This window comes from Rhinatrema bivittatum, chromosome 11 (assembly GCF_901001135.1).
Source record: "Rhinatrema bivittatum chromosome 11, aRhiBiv1.1, whole genome shotgun sequence".
NCBI lineage: Eukaryota > Metazoa > Chordata > Amphibia > Gymnophiona > Rhinatrematidae > Rhinatrema > Rhinatrema bivittatum.
This window is the reverse complement of record NC_042625.1, coordinates 59659485-59676830: the sequence shown is the minus strand read 5'-3', so window position 1 is coordinate 59676830 and position 17346 is coordinate 59659485. Positions and strand designations below refer to the sequence as shown.

Genomic DNA, 17346 nt, shown 5'->3' with positions numbered 1-17346 from the left:
CCCCCATCTCCCATTAACACATACAAGCAACCTCTACACCGGCAGAGTCCAAGGGTCTCTTAATTCCTCTTCTTCTGCTGCTGCTGCTGCTGCTGTCACCATCACCCATGCCTTACTCCTTGGGAAAGGTTAAGATTGCTTGCACTGCTGCTTGTCTCAGGATGCACGAGATAAGTATACAGAAAGTGCTAGCACTGGGAGGGTTTACTGCAGGGCTAGTCAGCTGGCAGACAAGGAGCCACAAAATGAGCTCCTTCTTCTTCAGCCAGTATGTGGAACTCTCTCTTCTGCTGCCGGTGGGATGGAGTCCACCGGGGGCTGCATGGGCTTCTCCCTGCTCCTGGAGGGCCCCATCTGCCAGCCTCCCGGCCGTGCTGCTCTGTGCAATTGCACGGTTTGCACACCCAGTAGCACTGGGCCTACATATGAGCTTCATATAGTCAAACTGAACGTTTGCTTTTTACTGAACAGAAACAGAAAAATTACTTGAAATTCTCTGTTGAATCTGAACTGGAACAGAGCCGTAAAAACATTTCAGGTTGAGAATAAGAGTTTGATTGAAAAACCCCCAAAACAAAACAAAACCTGATGTAGTATATCAACTGGCTCCAGAACCAGAATCAGTATATGACACCAACATCTGGGAGGATTTATGTTTCGGGTTTGGAAGTACAAATAAAGTAACAATTTCCAATTTATTACTACGTACTTAGAATTCATGTTTTGTTTCATGCACATTTCAGAGTACTTAAGGAACAGGTATAGACCAATTGGCTTACTCCGCTCCACATTGCAAAAGATCATTACAATATAGCTTATATTACAATTTTCTCATGTGAACTGACACTGAACAGGTTGGTTCATGTGTGCCAAAGCGGCTTAACTTCAGTTGCAGCCGACTATGAACTGGAATTGAACCAAAATTCCCATTGGACTGTGAAAACTGCCTCCTTAGCCCAGGCTGGCCTTGGATCTGACCCCAGGTCTTCTGTATGGCAGTGCACAGCAAAGCCACTAAGCCGGCCTGAAAAACCCTTTTGTGAATTACAGTTCCAGACGATGTTTAATTCTAGAATTTTTCCAATAATGTTCTATTCGGTGTATAACAAGGGTATTTTAGCAGCTGCTAAGCAAATAAAATATGACCTTATATTTTCAGAAAAAATCATTACACATTTGTCATCCAAAGATCACTTTTTTTTTTATAGAGAGCATCTTTTTATCAGTAGCAGGACACTTTAATTACATAGCGTGCATGCCTTATGCTCACATTTTGGTTACAAACGCTGCATATGTCGCGCACATGCTGCATGAAAGAAGAGAAACAGAAAACCTAAAAAAAAAGAAAAATACCCCTCCAAGATATAAGCCTCCACTGTGGTACAGTCCATCTGACAGGTCTGCTTCTCAGGCTGCCTGTGTGGCTTCCGTGAGGGAGGGAGGGGCATGTTGTACATTGCACTGTTGTACTGATTGAAGTTCAGCAAGCATTAGGTGAATTCCAAACAGAGATGTGTCCTGCTCTCCCTACTGCGAAGGGTGTCAGTGACTTGTCCAGTCTGTGCTAGGATGGCAGGAGAGAAAAAGGTCTGAGGCTGTACATAGACCTTTCATCAACATTTTCAGCAGAGGTAATTCCGATATTTGAGAGGCAGATACCATTCAGGTTTATGGATATGAAACATGTGGTTAATGGCCTTCCCATAAGCATGCCATTCTTATGAGGATGAGTATGTGTGTGAGCTATGTATGCAGCAAAGCTGAGCCTCAGGCCCTTGCCCCACACTCGACGGATGTTTCAAGATTTGGGAATATATTGATGAAACAATTGCAGAGGGAAGTGAGGGATGGAAATGTGGGTGACTAGGTCATGTCCAGATTAAGGTTAAGGGTAAAATAATAGAGGACCATGCAATTGTAACCTGCACTGGCAGACCGAGGCTCAGGCTGGCGCCATTTTCTGATAAGGAAAAAAAATTGATAATGGGACCAACTTTAGTGTCCAGGTGCTATTTATAATTTAACACCGGGGATGCATCAGTGACTGGGGAAGAAAATAGAGTGAAAGCCCAGGAGGAATTTGTGACTGGTTTTTTGTTTTTTTTTTGTAGTGGGGGTAACCAGACATTTGATTTCTTTTTCATTTCAAATAAATAAAATGAAAGAACCAAAAAAGATCAAAAAAGAAAAAACCTTGTCTGGAACCCCAAAAGAAGATGTGAGACTCCTAATGGTAAACTTTTTTTCACTGTTCAGTTTCTCTGCAGTGTCTTTATTTTGTCTCTGTTCTGAGGGGTCACCTAGCACTGGATTACAGAATGACTTGAGGACAGACTGAACATGTTTATGTTCAGCCATAGGGATGGTAAATTGCTCAGTTTATCCTTGGTAACTTGGAATCATCTGATAACCCTAGACCGTTGCATAAACAAATTACCTCTCCCTTCCTCTCTTCAAAACAGTTGTGAAGTGAAATCATGATGAAAAATTGTTATGATATCCTCCTTAAACTTGGTTGCATGTAAATTGGTAGTACACTGTAGCGATTATAAAGTGTTTTGGGATTGGGACACTACATAAACCAGTATTATTGGATAAGATACCTCTGGACTTCTGCAACTTACATTTAAGCCCAGTATTTTATTTAAAAGGATTAATTATGAGCTTGAAGGTGTTGAGAAACTTAATCTGCCACCATCCATGCCACACTGCCAGCCTTTCAGAATTATTAAGGATATTATGAGTAGGCAGATTTGAACAGTTTCACTGTCACTGAAATATACTGAAGTCCAGGCTCTGTCCTAAATTTTCTTGGACGTTTCTTTATATAACCACTTTGATGACACTATGAAAGGGTAATCAATCAAACTGAATAAATATTAAAATAATTATGGGGTCTGTTTCCAAATATAATGGTATTATACCTTCTTTAATTACGGAATTGCTGTCTACAATATCCTGTTGTAAAGGTGTAGTGAAGATCTCTCTTTTTGTCTTCAGAGAACCATTTTCTAGTCATTTTAATTCCCATCTGATTCATATTCAAACATAGCTTTAATATATTTTATTTGGAGGGGAGAGGAGGCAGTTGAGAAATAATAAGCAGGTCAACTTTCAGCCTTATTTACAATCCCACCTATAGCACAGCTGTCTCAAAGAGAGTTGTGCATTTGAGTACCTCAGTACAGCAAATCCTGGAACAGATCTTTAAACCTCTGGATCCTGTTCTAGAAACTCAACGGTTGCTCCATGTGTTGTGTGGCAGTAACCATAAGCCCTTTTGCTCTCTAAGGCTATAAAATGCATAGGACATAAAGATATCCAACTTGGAGCTAATCACAAAATCAAGCTTGCACTGTGCCACTTAGCCAAGTAGTGTCCCATTCAGAAGTAGAATAGTGGCAAGCGTGCAATATCGCTGGAAGGACAAAAGCAGAGCGAGTGGGAATGTTTTAGAAGGAGGAGGAAGCTGGGGGACTTGTGGAGGCATGGAAGAAGGATGGATGACAACCCATTAGCAAAATAATACATACTGGGTGTGTGGAGGCAGTGCAGTATACAGTGGGAAAACAATGGTATCTTCCAGTTGGGAACAGTGCTCCAGAAAAGGTCTTGAAGGAAACTGGCAATTTTCTTCAGTCATTTTGCTTGATTAATAAACATAAGAAAAATCAATACACCATTCCTAGCCCAATAAAAAAATACCATAATTCAAAACAAATCATGCATCTTTAAATTTTCTGCTTGTTAGAGACACAGATCATTGTTTCATTAGAACCATGGTAGATTGTAAAGCAGCACACATTAGCATTAGTCCCCTCAAAAATGTTAAACCGAATATAGATATGTATATTATATGTATCTTGCCACAGGACAAGGACACAACAGGACAAGAGGCAGAGCAATTCCCTTGGAGTCCCGTAGAAAAGGCTTGGCATTGTCCATGGAAATACAAAACCCGTCTTCTTTCCAGCTTGAAAGGTTGTATGTTGGACTGTGTGATTAGTTTGGCAACCATCGGAGGAGGAGAAGAGATCAAAATATTCCAGTTATGAACAGAAAACCCTGCAGGTAAGGATAGAACAAACTAATGTGAATTACCAAACAATACACATCTCTGTAAGGGAAATATTCTGTTTTAGAGTACAAATAATAGTAAGAGTGTCTACCAAGTCATACCATATACTCTAAACTAACTAAAATGTTAACTTGGAGTTGGAGCAATCCAACTTGCTAAACACAGGCTGTTAATCCCCAGAACGCTGTCTCACTGACTGAATCTGAATGTTTGTGTCACCTGTCTCTTTTGGAAACCTATCATAAATTTGAATAATTTTAACTTATACTGGCAACAATTCCTTTTGGACAGCACTGTTGGCCACTGCCTGCAGTTAGACAGGGAGGCCAATGTACTAAAATAGGAATGGCTTCGCAAAGGTGATTACTCATGGAAAAACTGTAAATAGCGTGCAAAGTCATCTGCACATTATTTCACGCACTATTTGCTATTTTTCCACATGGAATTTTGCATTTGCAAAGCCATTCATAAAGCTATGCACAGTCATTAATGAGTTGAGGAATTATGCAAATCAGGTCATTAGTGATTTTGCAGCAGCAATCTTTCATGTGAAAAAAATTGCAAAAGCAGGTTCTTTTGTTAAACAACTAAACCTCAGGGAAGTGTAGTTAAGTATTTCTGTGATAAAGTACGATTTCACGCAGACTCACAAAAATTAACTATGTGAAACAATTTGAATCTTATTTCAGTGAAACAGTACTGAGAGAAAATCTTTGCAGAGCACTGGCTCCTTTTGGCAAAAAATGTCACCATTCAGTACATCAGACTTTAGGTATGAACTGTCAGCAAATGCTCTATCCAGTGGGGATTACTGCTTATTTTTTCATCCTTGTTACTAGCTAAAACATTGTTTGGAGATAAAAGACTAGTTCATTTGCTCTTCATAGCTGGATGCTTTTAATTTAATAATACAGTTTATGTTTTTCAATTCATTCACTATGGTTTGGTAAACATAAAGAAGCTATTTATGGTGTGTGTATATATCTTAGTCTCGCTTTTCTCCAAGGTTAAGCAGGGTGGCAAGCCTCATACTTGGGTGACATCATCAGATGGAGCATGGCACGGAACCTTGACATCAAGACTTTGACATTAAGAGCTTAAAGCATGCCCCACTGGACATATGTAGCCTTGGTCACTCTCCCGCTCCTAGGCAGGACCCCCTCAGTCTCAAATTTTCTGCGGAGCCTGCAGGTTGTGGTTCAACTCTGTCTCTCAAAACTGCTGTGGTGAAAGTTTCTGAAGCTGCAGGAGCTGTTCTCGCAGGGCCTTGTGGATTGCTTTTCACCTTTTAGTCCTCTATGTAGTTTTTTTTTGTTCAGTTTAAGTTTGTTTATTTTTCTATTGGCTGTGTGGTATACCAGTTCTGGTGCTCCAGGGTTTCTCCATGGTTATTGTCCTGCCTTTGAGTCATTTATTTGCCTTGCTTATTTTTTATCTGATGCCTTGACTGTGGATTAGATTTTGTCCTCTATGTGGCCCGGTTAGGTCTTCATACCCCATGATAGATGGGCGCTTTACCTAAGCCAGACCACAGTGTCTTGGACTGCTCTCTATGAGACTGTGAGCCTGAGAGAACATTGCAGCAAGAGCTCTGAGAAGTGTTTGAGAGATTTAGCCCAACCAATGAGCATTAGCATTGGAGGCATTGACAGGACTGCATCAAGTACCAGTGGTGCATCATCGAGATGGCATCAGGCTCCTTGACCGCAAGCACCAGGAAGGAATAAGATTCATTGGGTCGAGGCATGATGCCAGAAAAGGAAATATTCTGGTGGAAACCATAAATCTCACTGAAGAGTTCCTGTGGGGGTCCGGGAATCACATCAGTCTGCAAGAATCTAGATGACTGATTCACCTCTGGTGCCCAGGAAAACGTGGCCTTCCTTCCTGCCTCCCATTCGGTGCTGGCATTGGCAATATCAAAGAGGAGCTGGACAGCAAGCTCTAGAAGGCCCTGGAGCACAGGAGCAGAACATCAATGCACTGATGCATCTTTCCACTCATTGGCAAGGGAAGCTCCCCCAGCAAGCAGATATTTGTGCTAGGCCCCACGAACAACTGAGGTCTTCTTTGGGACATTGCCTGCTAAATAGGTGAGATCCTGATCCATGTCCCATCATGTCCGTCAGGTTCAGATGGGGTAAGCCTGGAGGGTAGGACTACAGATTTGAAGAATTTTCTGATCAGGAGGGGTCCAGGATTCAAAAGGCAGCAGCTACTGTATCAGTCTGTGATGATCAAAACCACCTTCAAGAAAACCAAGGGGCTTAGGACCACTTTAATACCCTTGGCACTCTTGGCAGGAAGGTGTATCAAGGTGCTATGATCAATGTTTGCATAACCTCCTGATAGCTCTTTAGATGTAGAACATGCAGGATTTGAAGAAAACTGAAGAGATCTGAGAGCAGCTTCTTTAAAGCCCCACAGCCTTCAAAGGTTGCTAGTGGATGACATACTAAAATGTGGAAAATGCATGGTTGGTTCGACCTTTGATATTTTGAATACCATGTAATGGAGAGAATCTCTTAGGGTCAAGGAAATGATGCCTTGGTTTTAAGGCCACTGCACGCCCTCTCTGTGGCCACTCCAGACTCATCTTCCACAGCCAAAGAACTTGCGAGTAGGGTGCAGAATAAGGAGGAAACACTCCTCATTGCTCCCTCGCCTCTGTCAGCACCAGGGTTCTTGCAGCCAAGATCATTGGGCTTTGATTGAATTGGGAGAGCATAGCCCAGATTCCAGTGTTGGTGTCAGATAAATTTTCAGTGGAGGGAGGCTTACTAGGTAATTTTCAAAGGAAAATGTAAATGTAACATACATGTTAAGAGGGGGGCACTTGTAACTTGGGATGAGGTTTGGGGGGCAATTTTACATACATAATCAGAGGTACGAACATCAAAGGTGACATCAGTGAAGATTTTCTGTCATTTGGAGTGATGAAAGGTAAAAGAGGAGTTGATTTGTACAATGTACTCTCTACCTAGCTTGATGCACTCTCTACCTAGCTGCAATCAAGCTAGATAGAGAGCACATTGTACAAATCAACTCTTTTAACTTTCATCACTCCAAATGACAGAAAATCTTCACTGATGTCAACTTTGCTGTTCGTACCTCTGACTGTGTATGTAAAACTTCTCCCCAAAACCTACCCCACCCTACAGAGGTTCTCTCTCTCTCTTTCTCCCTCTCTCTGTCTCTAGTGTTAAGGCCCTAATGTGAAATGATCTAAGCCCCTAACTGTCAGGCCGATACAGTACAGTGCACTCCGATGGAGCGCACTGTTAGCCGGCATTTGGACGCGCGTTTTCGACACGCTAGCTTTACCCCTTATTCAGTAAGGGGTAATAGCGTGTCGAAAACGCGCCTCCAACCCCCCTTGAACCTAATAGTGCCCGCAACGTGCAAATGCATGTTGATGGCCCTATTAGGTATTCCCGCAGGATTCAGTAAGTAAAATTAGTAAAATTAGGATTTCAGAAATTAGCACCTACCCAAAGGTAGGCGCTAATTTCTCTTGGCACCGGGAAAGTGTACAGAAAAGCAGTAAAAACTGTTTTTCTGTACACCCTCCGACTTAATATCATGGCGATATTAAGTAGGAAGTCCCGAAAGTTTAAAAAAGTAAAAAAAAATTTGAAATAGGCCTGCGGCTCACAAACCGGATGCTCAATTTTGCCGGCGTCTGGTTTCCGAACCCGTGGCTGTCAGTGGGCTCGAGAACCGATGCCGGCAAAATTGAGCGTCGGCTGTCAAACCCGCTGACAGCCACCGCTCCTGTCCGAAAAGAGGCGCTAGGGACGCACTAGTGTCCCTAGTGCCTCTTTTTACTGCCGAGCTTAATTTAAATACATTTTTTTACTGTATCGCGCGCACAGGAGAGCGGGCGCTCGCCCGCTCTCCCGCGTTTTTTACTGTATCGGCCCGTTTGTTACTCAGCCATAGTAAAGTTTCAAAAAGGCTAATTTAGGAGCCCAACTCTAAAAGGAGCCTAAACCCTTTGATAATAGGCCCCAACATTAACAGGCTATCCAAAGTCGTTAGCACTGATTACACCATATGGCTGAAAACTACAATGTAAGTTAAAGTATGGGCAAACATTTAAATGAGACAAAGTACCAGCAACCAAATGAAACTATCCTAATTAAAAATATGGATGATGATCTAGTCAAATATTTTTATAATTTTTAAAGAATTTTGATTTCTATCAGGAATTCATATACAATTACAGTTGTGAAACTACACTAGCATACATTCTTAAGCATCATCATATTTGTCTAATGAGAATGGGAGGACCAGTATTCCACGAAGATAAACTAGCACCTGCACAAAAACAATAGAATCTATGCATCATTTGTCTTGTTTCCATGTGAGCTTTATAGCTGAAAAGTGTTAGCAGTAAATTTTAGAGACTGAGATCGTATTCAGTATATCTTGGCTTTCAAGTGAGTTTTCATTCTGGTCATGGTGCGCGCAAAAAACCAGACCCAATTGGAGGCCTTACCTAAGAGAGATTATCAGCAATGGGTATATATCTGTAGAGGAGGCCATATATAAAAATGTTCATTTCAACCTACATATTTCTGTAAAGATGGGAAGTTAGTTTTCTAGCGACCATGAGCCAGATCTAGAACAATGGGCATTAGAAAAGATAAGAAACACATCATAAACATACTCATCAGTGTCTTTTTTGCTTTCCTCAATGAATGCAATGGATTCAGATCTAAGGCGGTTTGTTACTTCATATGTGCGTAGGGTCACACCAAAAATATCTTCATGGTATCTGTTGTCATCCTAAATTGGAGAGGAAAAAGAACGAAAGCCATAGGTGTTAGTAGTATGATATATATTGGTTAGTACATAGTCATGAATTGGGAGACCCCAGAGTGATTTCCTGCATCTACTACTAATTTTTCAGTACAATGAAGTAATTTTCAAAGAAAAATGTAAATGTAACATTATTGTAGCAATTTTCAAAAGCCTATTTACCTGCAGTAAGTGCACTTAATATGGTTAAAACCTATTGACAATTCAATAGCATATATTGTAGCAATTTTAAAAGTGAAAATTGCTACAATATATTCTATTGAATTGTTGTTCTGCCTTCACATTATATTTGAAAATATGTATATATGTTTTCTTGTTATGTTATCACTCTGTATAATCTTATTAATTTTGCACAGCTTGGGTTTTCTACTTGTAGAGATCTCTCTCCTAACTGGTTGTCTTTTGAATGATCCTGAGCTCCTTATTGGATCTTTGCTGTTTTATTTTGTTTCTCTGTCTGCTTTCTCTTGCCTTCTCTCATTGGTCTCTTGCCACTAGGAATGCCTAGGATAGTTTGCTTCCTGTGATTTCCTTCATTTGGAAACACAGGCTAGCAGTTCCTTTTGACTTGTTTCAAGCTCCTCTGAAGCACTGCTTTTCACCATTCACATTCTACAGATTCTATCTCAGCTCAAGTTGCCTCCTTTGGATTACTGAGCTTCCAGACAGAACTGATCACAGCTGCGACAGTCTCTCCTTTCTGTGTGGCTACTCTTGATCCCTTCTCATTCCAAGAGTGTTGAACTGTTCTTCATTCTAATAAATGTTGTTTGGTATTCAAGGACTGAGTTTTCTCTGGTGTTTGAAGTTGGGAACAAGGTTTAACTGACCATCTAGGCACTCAAGCTAACAGGTCTAGAGCTGAGGACAGTACAATTGTCAATAGGTTTTCCCCACATCCCTTCTAGCACAATGGATTTACCCTAGAACAGCTTCTTCTCTATTTTTAAATCTGTATTTAATGTTGTATGCTTTGAACATCCACCTCGGGCTTTTGAAAAGAAAGCTCTTAAATAGGAGTAATAAGTAAATATGTTTGTAGCCTTGAGTAAGTCCATTAGTCTCCCCTGCGATTCGGCGCTCAAGGCGTGACATCACGGCATGTGACTGCCTTGAGCGCCGAATCGCAGGGGTCGCACAGGCGCGCATTCATTCATCCAGGCGGAGGAGCCGGTGGCGAAAGCAGCCGGCTCCTCCGCCTGGATGAATGAATTCATTCACTGCCGGTGGGGGCTGCCTCTCCGGCAGCCCCCACCGGCAGTGAATGAATGAATGCGCGCCTGTGCGGACCCGGCCTAGATTTAACACGCGACCACCCGCCGCCCGTCGGCCGTCTCGAACTAACATCTGAATAATCTCATATTACACCGCAGACACTGGTAATAATTATTCATAAATGCGTTAAGAATATGTTGTCAATCCACATATGTTGAGGATGCACATTGATTTATATGTGGGCAATGCTATGGACTCATGTCTTTAGAAAGGATATGTGAAACCTCTTTTCTTTTGAAAATGAAAAAATTTAAGATAAGACTACTCTTGAAAACCCAAGAAAGCCTTTGTATTACTAATCAATTACCGCTTGTTACCCACACTGGACGATCATTTCAGAAGCTGTAGATTATAAGAATTTTAATATAAATAAATAATAAGAAGAAATGTCTTCAAATAAGAAATTTAGGGCCAACTCGATAGACCATTGCCAGCATTGCTGTACTAAGGATCCATGTTTGAGGCCGGGATATCTGATCCTTGTATTGGTCAGGACTAGGAACACTGTGACAGCAGCAAGCCTGGCAGCTACTTCATGAGGATGCCTACTAGCTGATGATCTGTAAGTCTCAGCCCTGGACTATGTGGGGGAACAGAAGAGGAGAGTGCATAGAATAAAAATACCCTGAAGCTTTTAAGTGATGCCAAACTACACTTAATCAGGATGCTAGAACCAGAAACCCACCATGAAGCAGTAATGAGCTGCTGGAAACAAAACAGAATGGATTAAATATATAAAGATGACATTCAAAGCACTTTCTGTTCTTTCAGAGGCTGGTTATGGCTATTGTCCCCTTTCATTTCCTTTTCCTGCTTGTGATCATATTCTCTTGCCTCTTCCCTAGATATGCCCATGTTCCTCTCACATTCCCTAAAAGCTGGTTGTACAGATGCCTCAGGTACCAACTCTTACCCTCAGTTTGCTGATGAAAAAGCTGGAGTCCTCCACAGTCAGGCCTCCTCGTTGCTTTATGATGTGCTGGATGCTCTTAAGGACATCCCCAGCCATATTGACATCACCGCATACATAAATGTGGCCGCCTTGCTCTTTAAGTGCTTTATAGGTCATCTCTGCCAGCTGCTCACGTAGCACATCCTGCACATATTTCTAAACAAGAGACAGAAAAAGTTATTTAACAGTTTCTGTGTTTTTTTCCTAGATGTGCAGAAGTCTAGTAAGTGTATTGGTTTTGGAGAAAACTGAATTCTTTATAGGTTGAGACACTTTTTCTTTGACCAATATCAGAATAATCCAAAGACACTATAATGTTAAGATTTTGCCTGCTAGAGATGTGCATTGGGTGCCAGATCGTTATCGCTTTCAGGTTCGTGTGGCTGCAGGAAAATCTCGTTTTCCCGCTGATTGGCATTTTTTATTTCATCAAAAATCGTTTTTGGGCTTACTGCATGCTAACGGGGGTTAGCGCACACTAACTCCCATTAGTGTAAAAAACCATTAATTTTTGTTACTTTTTGTTATTTTTGTTAGTGCGTGCTACCTGCCTTGTTTCCTGTCTTGAGGTTGTTTGGCCTATTCTCTCTTGTATTCTGCCTTGGGCCTTCAGGCCTATTTTGTCTGTTTCAAGCCTTGCTGCCTTCGGGTTTTTGTGTTCTTTGTTCAGTGTTTCCCTTGTCTGTCTTGTCTAAGTTCTGCCTTAGTCTGCCTTGTTGGTCTTGTCCTGTCTGTTCCTGTAGCCTGTCCAGTCCTGCCTGTACTGAGTCTTGTCCTTGTCTTGTCTAGTTCCAGGTCCTGCTTAGTATCCAGCCTTGCCTTGTCCTGCCTGCCCAGCCTGCCTGCCAAGCCTTGTCTCCATCTTGCCTCCATCTTGCCTTTCCAAGCCTTGCCTTCTGGACTTGCCATCTGTAGTCGTATTCCTACCTGTGTGGACTCACCACTATGATGTACTGCCACTGCAGAGAACTACTGGCCTCAGAACCCAAGGGCTCAACCTATGGGGAGGGGCTGGCTAGGTGGAAGACCAGCTCTTGTCTTGTCCCAAGTCCTGCCTTGCAGTCCCGTGCTGCTCCCCAGGTGGATTTCCCGCACTCCGGGGCCCATAACATGGAAAACATCACCAGAGAAGAATGGGATCTGTTTGAAAACCTTACTATTGAAGCCAGTCCATGATCACAGACAGGGATGGATTGGGCATGCCCCAGTGAGCCCAACCAGTAATGTGGTTGGTGTTGGCCACTGTAGCCCCCATGCCTGCAAAGCTACTGTGACCAACACTAGGCTATGTAGCAGCATTTTTTTCTTTCAGTGGGAGCCATCTTTGAGGCTCTCCTCCTTGCTACTTCAGGCTTCACACTGCGGCAGCAGCAGTGGAAGCGGCAGCTCAATGGGTCTGCTCCTGCTGCTCCCTTTACTTCTTCCACCATCACTGTGGCAGCAGGAAGTACTCCCATTGCTTCCCCTCATACCTGCTCTACTTTGACTCTCCTCTACCAGTGGGAGGCAGCACACAGACTTCCTGGCGCTGCCTCACCATGGGCTGAACACTATCCACTGCCCTTAGCCTCAGCCCCCCTCATGCTTGAACTTATGGCAAAATATTAATTAAACCCCCCCCCCCCCAGTATCAACCTTCCAGCCTGCCCATACCTAAAGGGACTACCTCTTCGAGCATTAACATAGAATCTACTCAGACCATATTTTTTCAGGGCTCTACCTGAATCTCCCCTGATCACCACAGTAAGTAAAAGATTTTTTTAAAATCTATTCAGAGGCGATAGGAGAGAAGAGAGAGAGAGTGAGAGTGAGTCAGTAAGCACATCTGAGAGCATGTGAGAATGCTTGTGAATCACTGAATATGTTTCTGAGCATGTGTATGTGTGTGTGTATAAGTCAGTGAATATGTGTGAGAGCCCTTGGAAACGATAGAAGTGTACAGGGGGTCCTGTATGCTCATTTGGCCAACCCTTTGGTTTGCCACTAGATAGCCCTAGGTCCCTTATCATCGGGATCAGGAACAGCAGTGGGATTTCCATTCTCTTTCAGTCTCCTCAAAGAACTGGCTGTGATTGCCTATCCCAAGGACATAAGGTGGAGGTAGAGGTACAGAGTGTGTGGTCATTTTGAGTTGGCTCTTGAAGAGTAAGGAGATGTTTTTCCTTTCTCCCTGCTAAGTCTGAGTCCACCAACCCAACTTGGCATTTTTCTTGAGTTTAGAAGAGATTCCTCATCAGCACACTCCTTGTCTGAGAGGGTATGCCTCCTTTTTGAAGAGAGAGATTTTTGTAGAGTTTGTACAGTTTTTTGGATTGGTTTTCTTGTTCTGGGGAATACCCTGTGCTTTGGAGAGAGGCAACCCCCCAATCCTGACAGCAGGGGCTAGAGACCTGTGAGCAACCCCTAGTGGAAACAAAACCAGTGACAGCACTACCCAGCGTGAGAAATTTTGAACTTAAGAGACATTTTGATTTTTCCCCCTTTCTGTTAGTGTGGAGGGTTTTTCCCACCCCTCTGCATAACTTGGAGAAAGGCGATAGAGAACTTTTTTCAAGACTGGAACATCAGACTTCTCTCCCAGAGAAATCACACACAGGTCGATACAGTAAGGTCGAGGTAGAAACAGTGAGGTAGTGTCAGGCGCACCCTTCCTCCCCGCACGCACAGTTCTCTTCACTAACTCCCTGATACTCTCCTCTAATCGCATGCAAATGCATGCCGCGGCTTTAAAGCGGTATGGAAGGGTTATGCCCGCGTAACCCATTTTACTGTATAGGCGCTTAATACAGCGCCTATACAGTAACCTGGGTGCGCTGGTACCTGTCATTTCAAATGACATTTGAAATGACATTTGAAATGACAGGCACCAGGAAGTGTAAAAATCAAAATTTTTAAATACCTGTCGGAGGGCCGCGTGGGTCCAGGCGGCCGGCGGGATCCGGGGGGCCGGTGGTCGTGTGTTAAATCTAGGCCGCGGGCGGGTGGGCGCCTGTTCCGGGCGGCGGGTGGACGCGCGTTAGTTTCAGACGGCCGCGTGGGTCCAGGCGGCCGGCGGCGGCGGGAGCCGGGTGGTCGCGTGTTAAATCTAGGCCGCGGGCGGGTGGGCGCCTGTTCCAGGCGGCGGCGGCGGCAGCAGCGGCGGGGGGACACGCGTTAGTTCGAGACGGCCGGCGGGCGGCGGGTGGTCGCGTGTTAAATCTAGGCCGGGTCCGCACAGGCGCGCATTCATTCAATGCCGGTGGGGGCTGCCGGAGGCAGCCCCCATCGACCCCTGCGATTCGGCGCTCAAGGCGTGACATCACGGCATGTGACTGCCTTGAGCGCCGAATCGCAGGGGTCACACAGGCGCGCATTCATTCATCCAGGCGGAGGAGCCGGTGGCGAAAGCAGCCGGCTCCTCCGCCTGGAGGAATGAATTCATTCACTGCCGGTGGGGGCTGCCTCTCCGGCAGCCCCCACCGGCAGTGAATGAATGAATGCGCGCCTGTGCGGACCCGGCCTAGATTTAACACGCGACCACCCGCCGCCCGCCGGCTGTCTCGAACTAACGCGTGTCCCGCTGCTGCTGCCGCCGCCGCCTGGAACAGGCGCCCACCCGCCCACGGCCTAGATTTAACACGCGACCACCCGGCTCCCGCCGCCGCCGGCCGCCTGGACCCACGCGGCCCTCCGACAGGTATTTAAAATTTTTTATTTTTTCTTCTGACAGGTTTTATGTGTCCCACATCATTACATTTTCTCGATCATCTCTGTATCGCTTTTTTTTTAAATTGTGTTTTATTGTTTTTGAGTATCTTAAGCGGTGTCGATGGATTTGTTACTAGACTCACAGTCCTAACTCCTACTAGGGGGAGGCGGTAAACTAACACGTTACGGCCGAGGCAAAACAGTGCGTTACTAATGAGAGAACCTGAGTGCCCGTTACGGTATCGGAGGGGAATAGCTAATTCCTTCATTATACAGCTAATTCGTTCATTTACATGCCGGGTGCGGGAAGGGTTACGCGTCTGTTTTAAGAAGCGCTACGGACGCGCAAAACTGGAGACTGTATCGCTGGTTTGCCTTACGCGTCCGAATTGTGCGCAGCGAGCTCGTTACAGACTAGAAATCTTCAACTGAACTTTACTGTATCGAGCTGTTAGAGAGGAAGGAGAGAGCGGAATTTGTAACATCAAGATCTGGAGACTTCCAATCGGATCTCTACCCAAAAGGGATCAGGACACAGGCTGTGGGCATTCAGAATGAAATTTGGAATCAGGTAGGATCTTTTTGTGGCATGGGGCTCCTCTTAGGATTCTCCAAATTACTGGGCTGTTTGCACAAATGAAGAGAGAATGGCAAGCTTGCTGGCAAATAATTTACCAGCAAATCAGCCAGATAATCTAGACCAAAATGATTAAGTCTCTATGGAGTGAATTCTCAAAGGACTTATTCACATAAAATAAAAGTAGCATATATAGTAGCAATTTTCAAAAACCCATTTACACCATTAAAACCTTTTGAAAATTCAGCCTAATGGAGTAAATTTTCAAAAGTTACATGCGTAAAAGTAGCAATTTTCAAAAGTCCATGTAAAACCTTTTGAAAATTACCTCCTTAAAGACAGGGCAAAGAACCCTAAACTTAATCCTTCAAGAAATGGGCAGTTAATGTAGCCCCTCCAGAACTGGTGTAATATGTTCACTTCTTTCTGTTCCTGTCAGTAACCTAGCTGCAATGTTCTAGAGAAGCTGAAGATGATGTAACTGGTCCAATGTAATATCCTAGTACAGGAAGTCACAATAATCAGCGACCATAAGGGCGAGGCTGCCTGAGCTGCAGGAGACTCAGGAAAGCCAAGCACACTGCAGAGGCGATCTGGGGTGCCATGGTTAACTGGAGATGTGGTCTTTGGGGTCCAGAGAAAGCATGCTAGCCCAGGGGTTACATTTCTTATTAGTAAATCTGAGTTTTTCTAAGCCATGGAACAGGGTTTCATGTAACAGGAATGAGTCACTTGGAGCTGTCTTACCTTTGGTTTGTCTGGTTCACGGGAGTAGGCTGTATACAGCTCTTTAAAAACGCCATTGTTTTTAGCTAGAATGGTTTCTTCTTTGTAAATGTGGTCAATTTTGGACTCCCGACATCCAAAGACGAGAATCATTGGACATGGTTTCATTCCTAAAGAATAACAGGCATCAGATCAGTAAACAGAGCAAGAGAAAAGCCCCCATCATGACACATGGAGTAAGAATATCTGCACAGCATGGATGATTCTGTGTTTAATATATTTTTTAATCTTTAGAACCAAACACATGGAATTTTCTAGAGCAGATGGGAGAGATGGGGCACAGCTTGCCCAGACTGGTCAAAAAACACGTATTCATGGATTTTCATTAAAAAAAGCATGTTAGATTTGATGTACCACAAGACATGGGAGGAGTCACTTTTGTGTGTTTAGTTGATGGAGAAAAGTAGGGATTGATAGACTGTGAGTGAATGGGGACTTTCCCTTAGCTCAGACTCCTCCACTGACTTGTAGATTGACCCTTTCATTGAGTAAAACTTAACCAAGCCCAAACAATATCTTTTAGTAGACTTGACCTTGAAAACTGGACCCACCTTTGTGCTGCATGTCAAAAAGACGCTGCTGCCAGAAGCTTCTGAAAGGAGCAATTCCTGTGCCTGGACCAACCAGAATGCAGGGAACACGAGGATCCTGTGGCATGTGGAAGCTAGGGGCACTAGACAGCGGAAGTGGAAGTTAGCCAGGCTCATTCAGGTCAGATCAGTAGTTCATGAAAGAAACTTTAAACTTTTCAACTCAGACATGGCTGGGAATATTTCTGGTTTAACAAAATTTGGCCATGCAGTGGCCCTCATAAACATTGACATCTGTGGCCAGGCTTGGATTTCATTATTTTTAAAAGCTTTTATCACAGTAGCCTGCAAGTTGATTCAATGAGCACCCCCTGTACACTTCTATCGTTTCCAAAGAAAGAAAACATAGAAATGCATCCTAATCAATGATAGGTTTAAAGTACACTGTAACTGTAAACATTTTTCAAACGATGATGTATCAAGCTGCAAACAATATCATGTTTGTGAAATCTGAAAAATTTAGCGTCTGCTGGTTTTTGAATGTGAAGCCATTGGTGGAAAATATGCAAAATCACTAATGAATTGAAAAATCATGCAAATCAGCTCATTAGTGATTTCTCATGAGCTAATTTATGTG

General features: G+C 43.6%; 1 protein-coding gene across 1 annotated transcript in view; it reads right to left on the bottom strand.

Annotated features, from left to right (window-relative positions):
- Positions 1 to 1179: 1179 nt before the first annotated feature.
- The window catches only part of NOS1 (nitric oxide synthase 1), a 364505-nt gene continuing 348338 nt past the window's right edge, over positions 1180 to 17346 (bottom strand). Inside the window, 5 exon segments of the mRNA XM_029571229.1 lie at positions 1180 to 4065; positions 8751 to 8869; positions 11091 to 11285; positions 16141 to 16289; positions 16731 to 16852. Coding sequence (XP_029427089.1) covers positions 4050 to 4065; positions 8751 to 8869; positions 11091 to 11285; positions 16141 to 16289; positions 16731 to 16852 — 601 coding nt within the window. The 3' untranslated portion in view covers positions 1180 to 4049.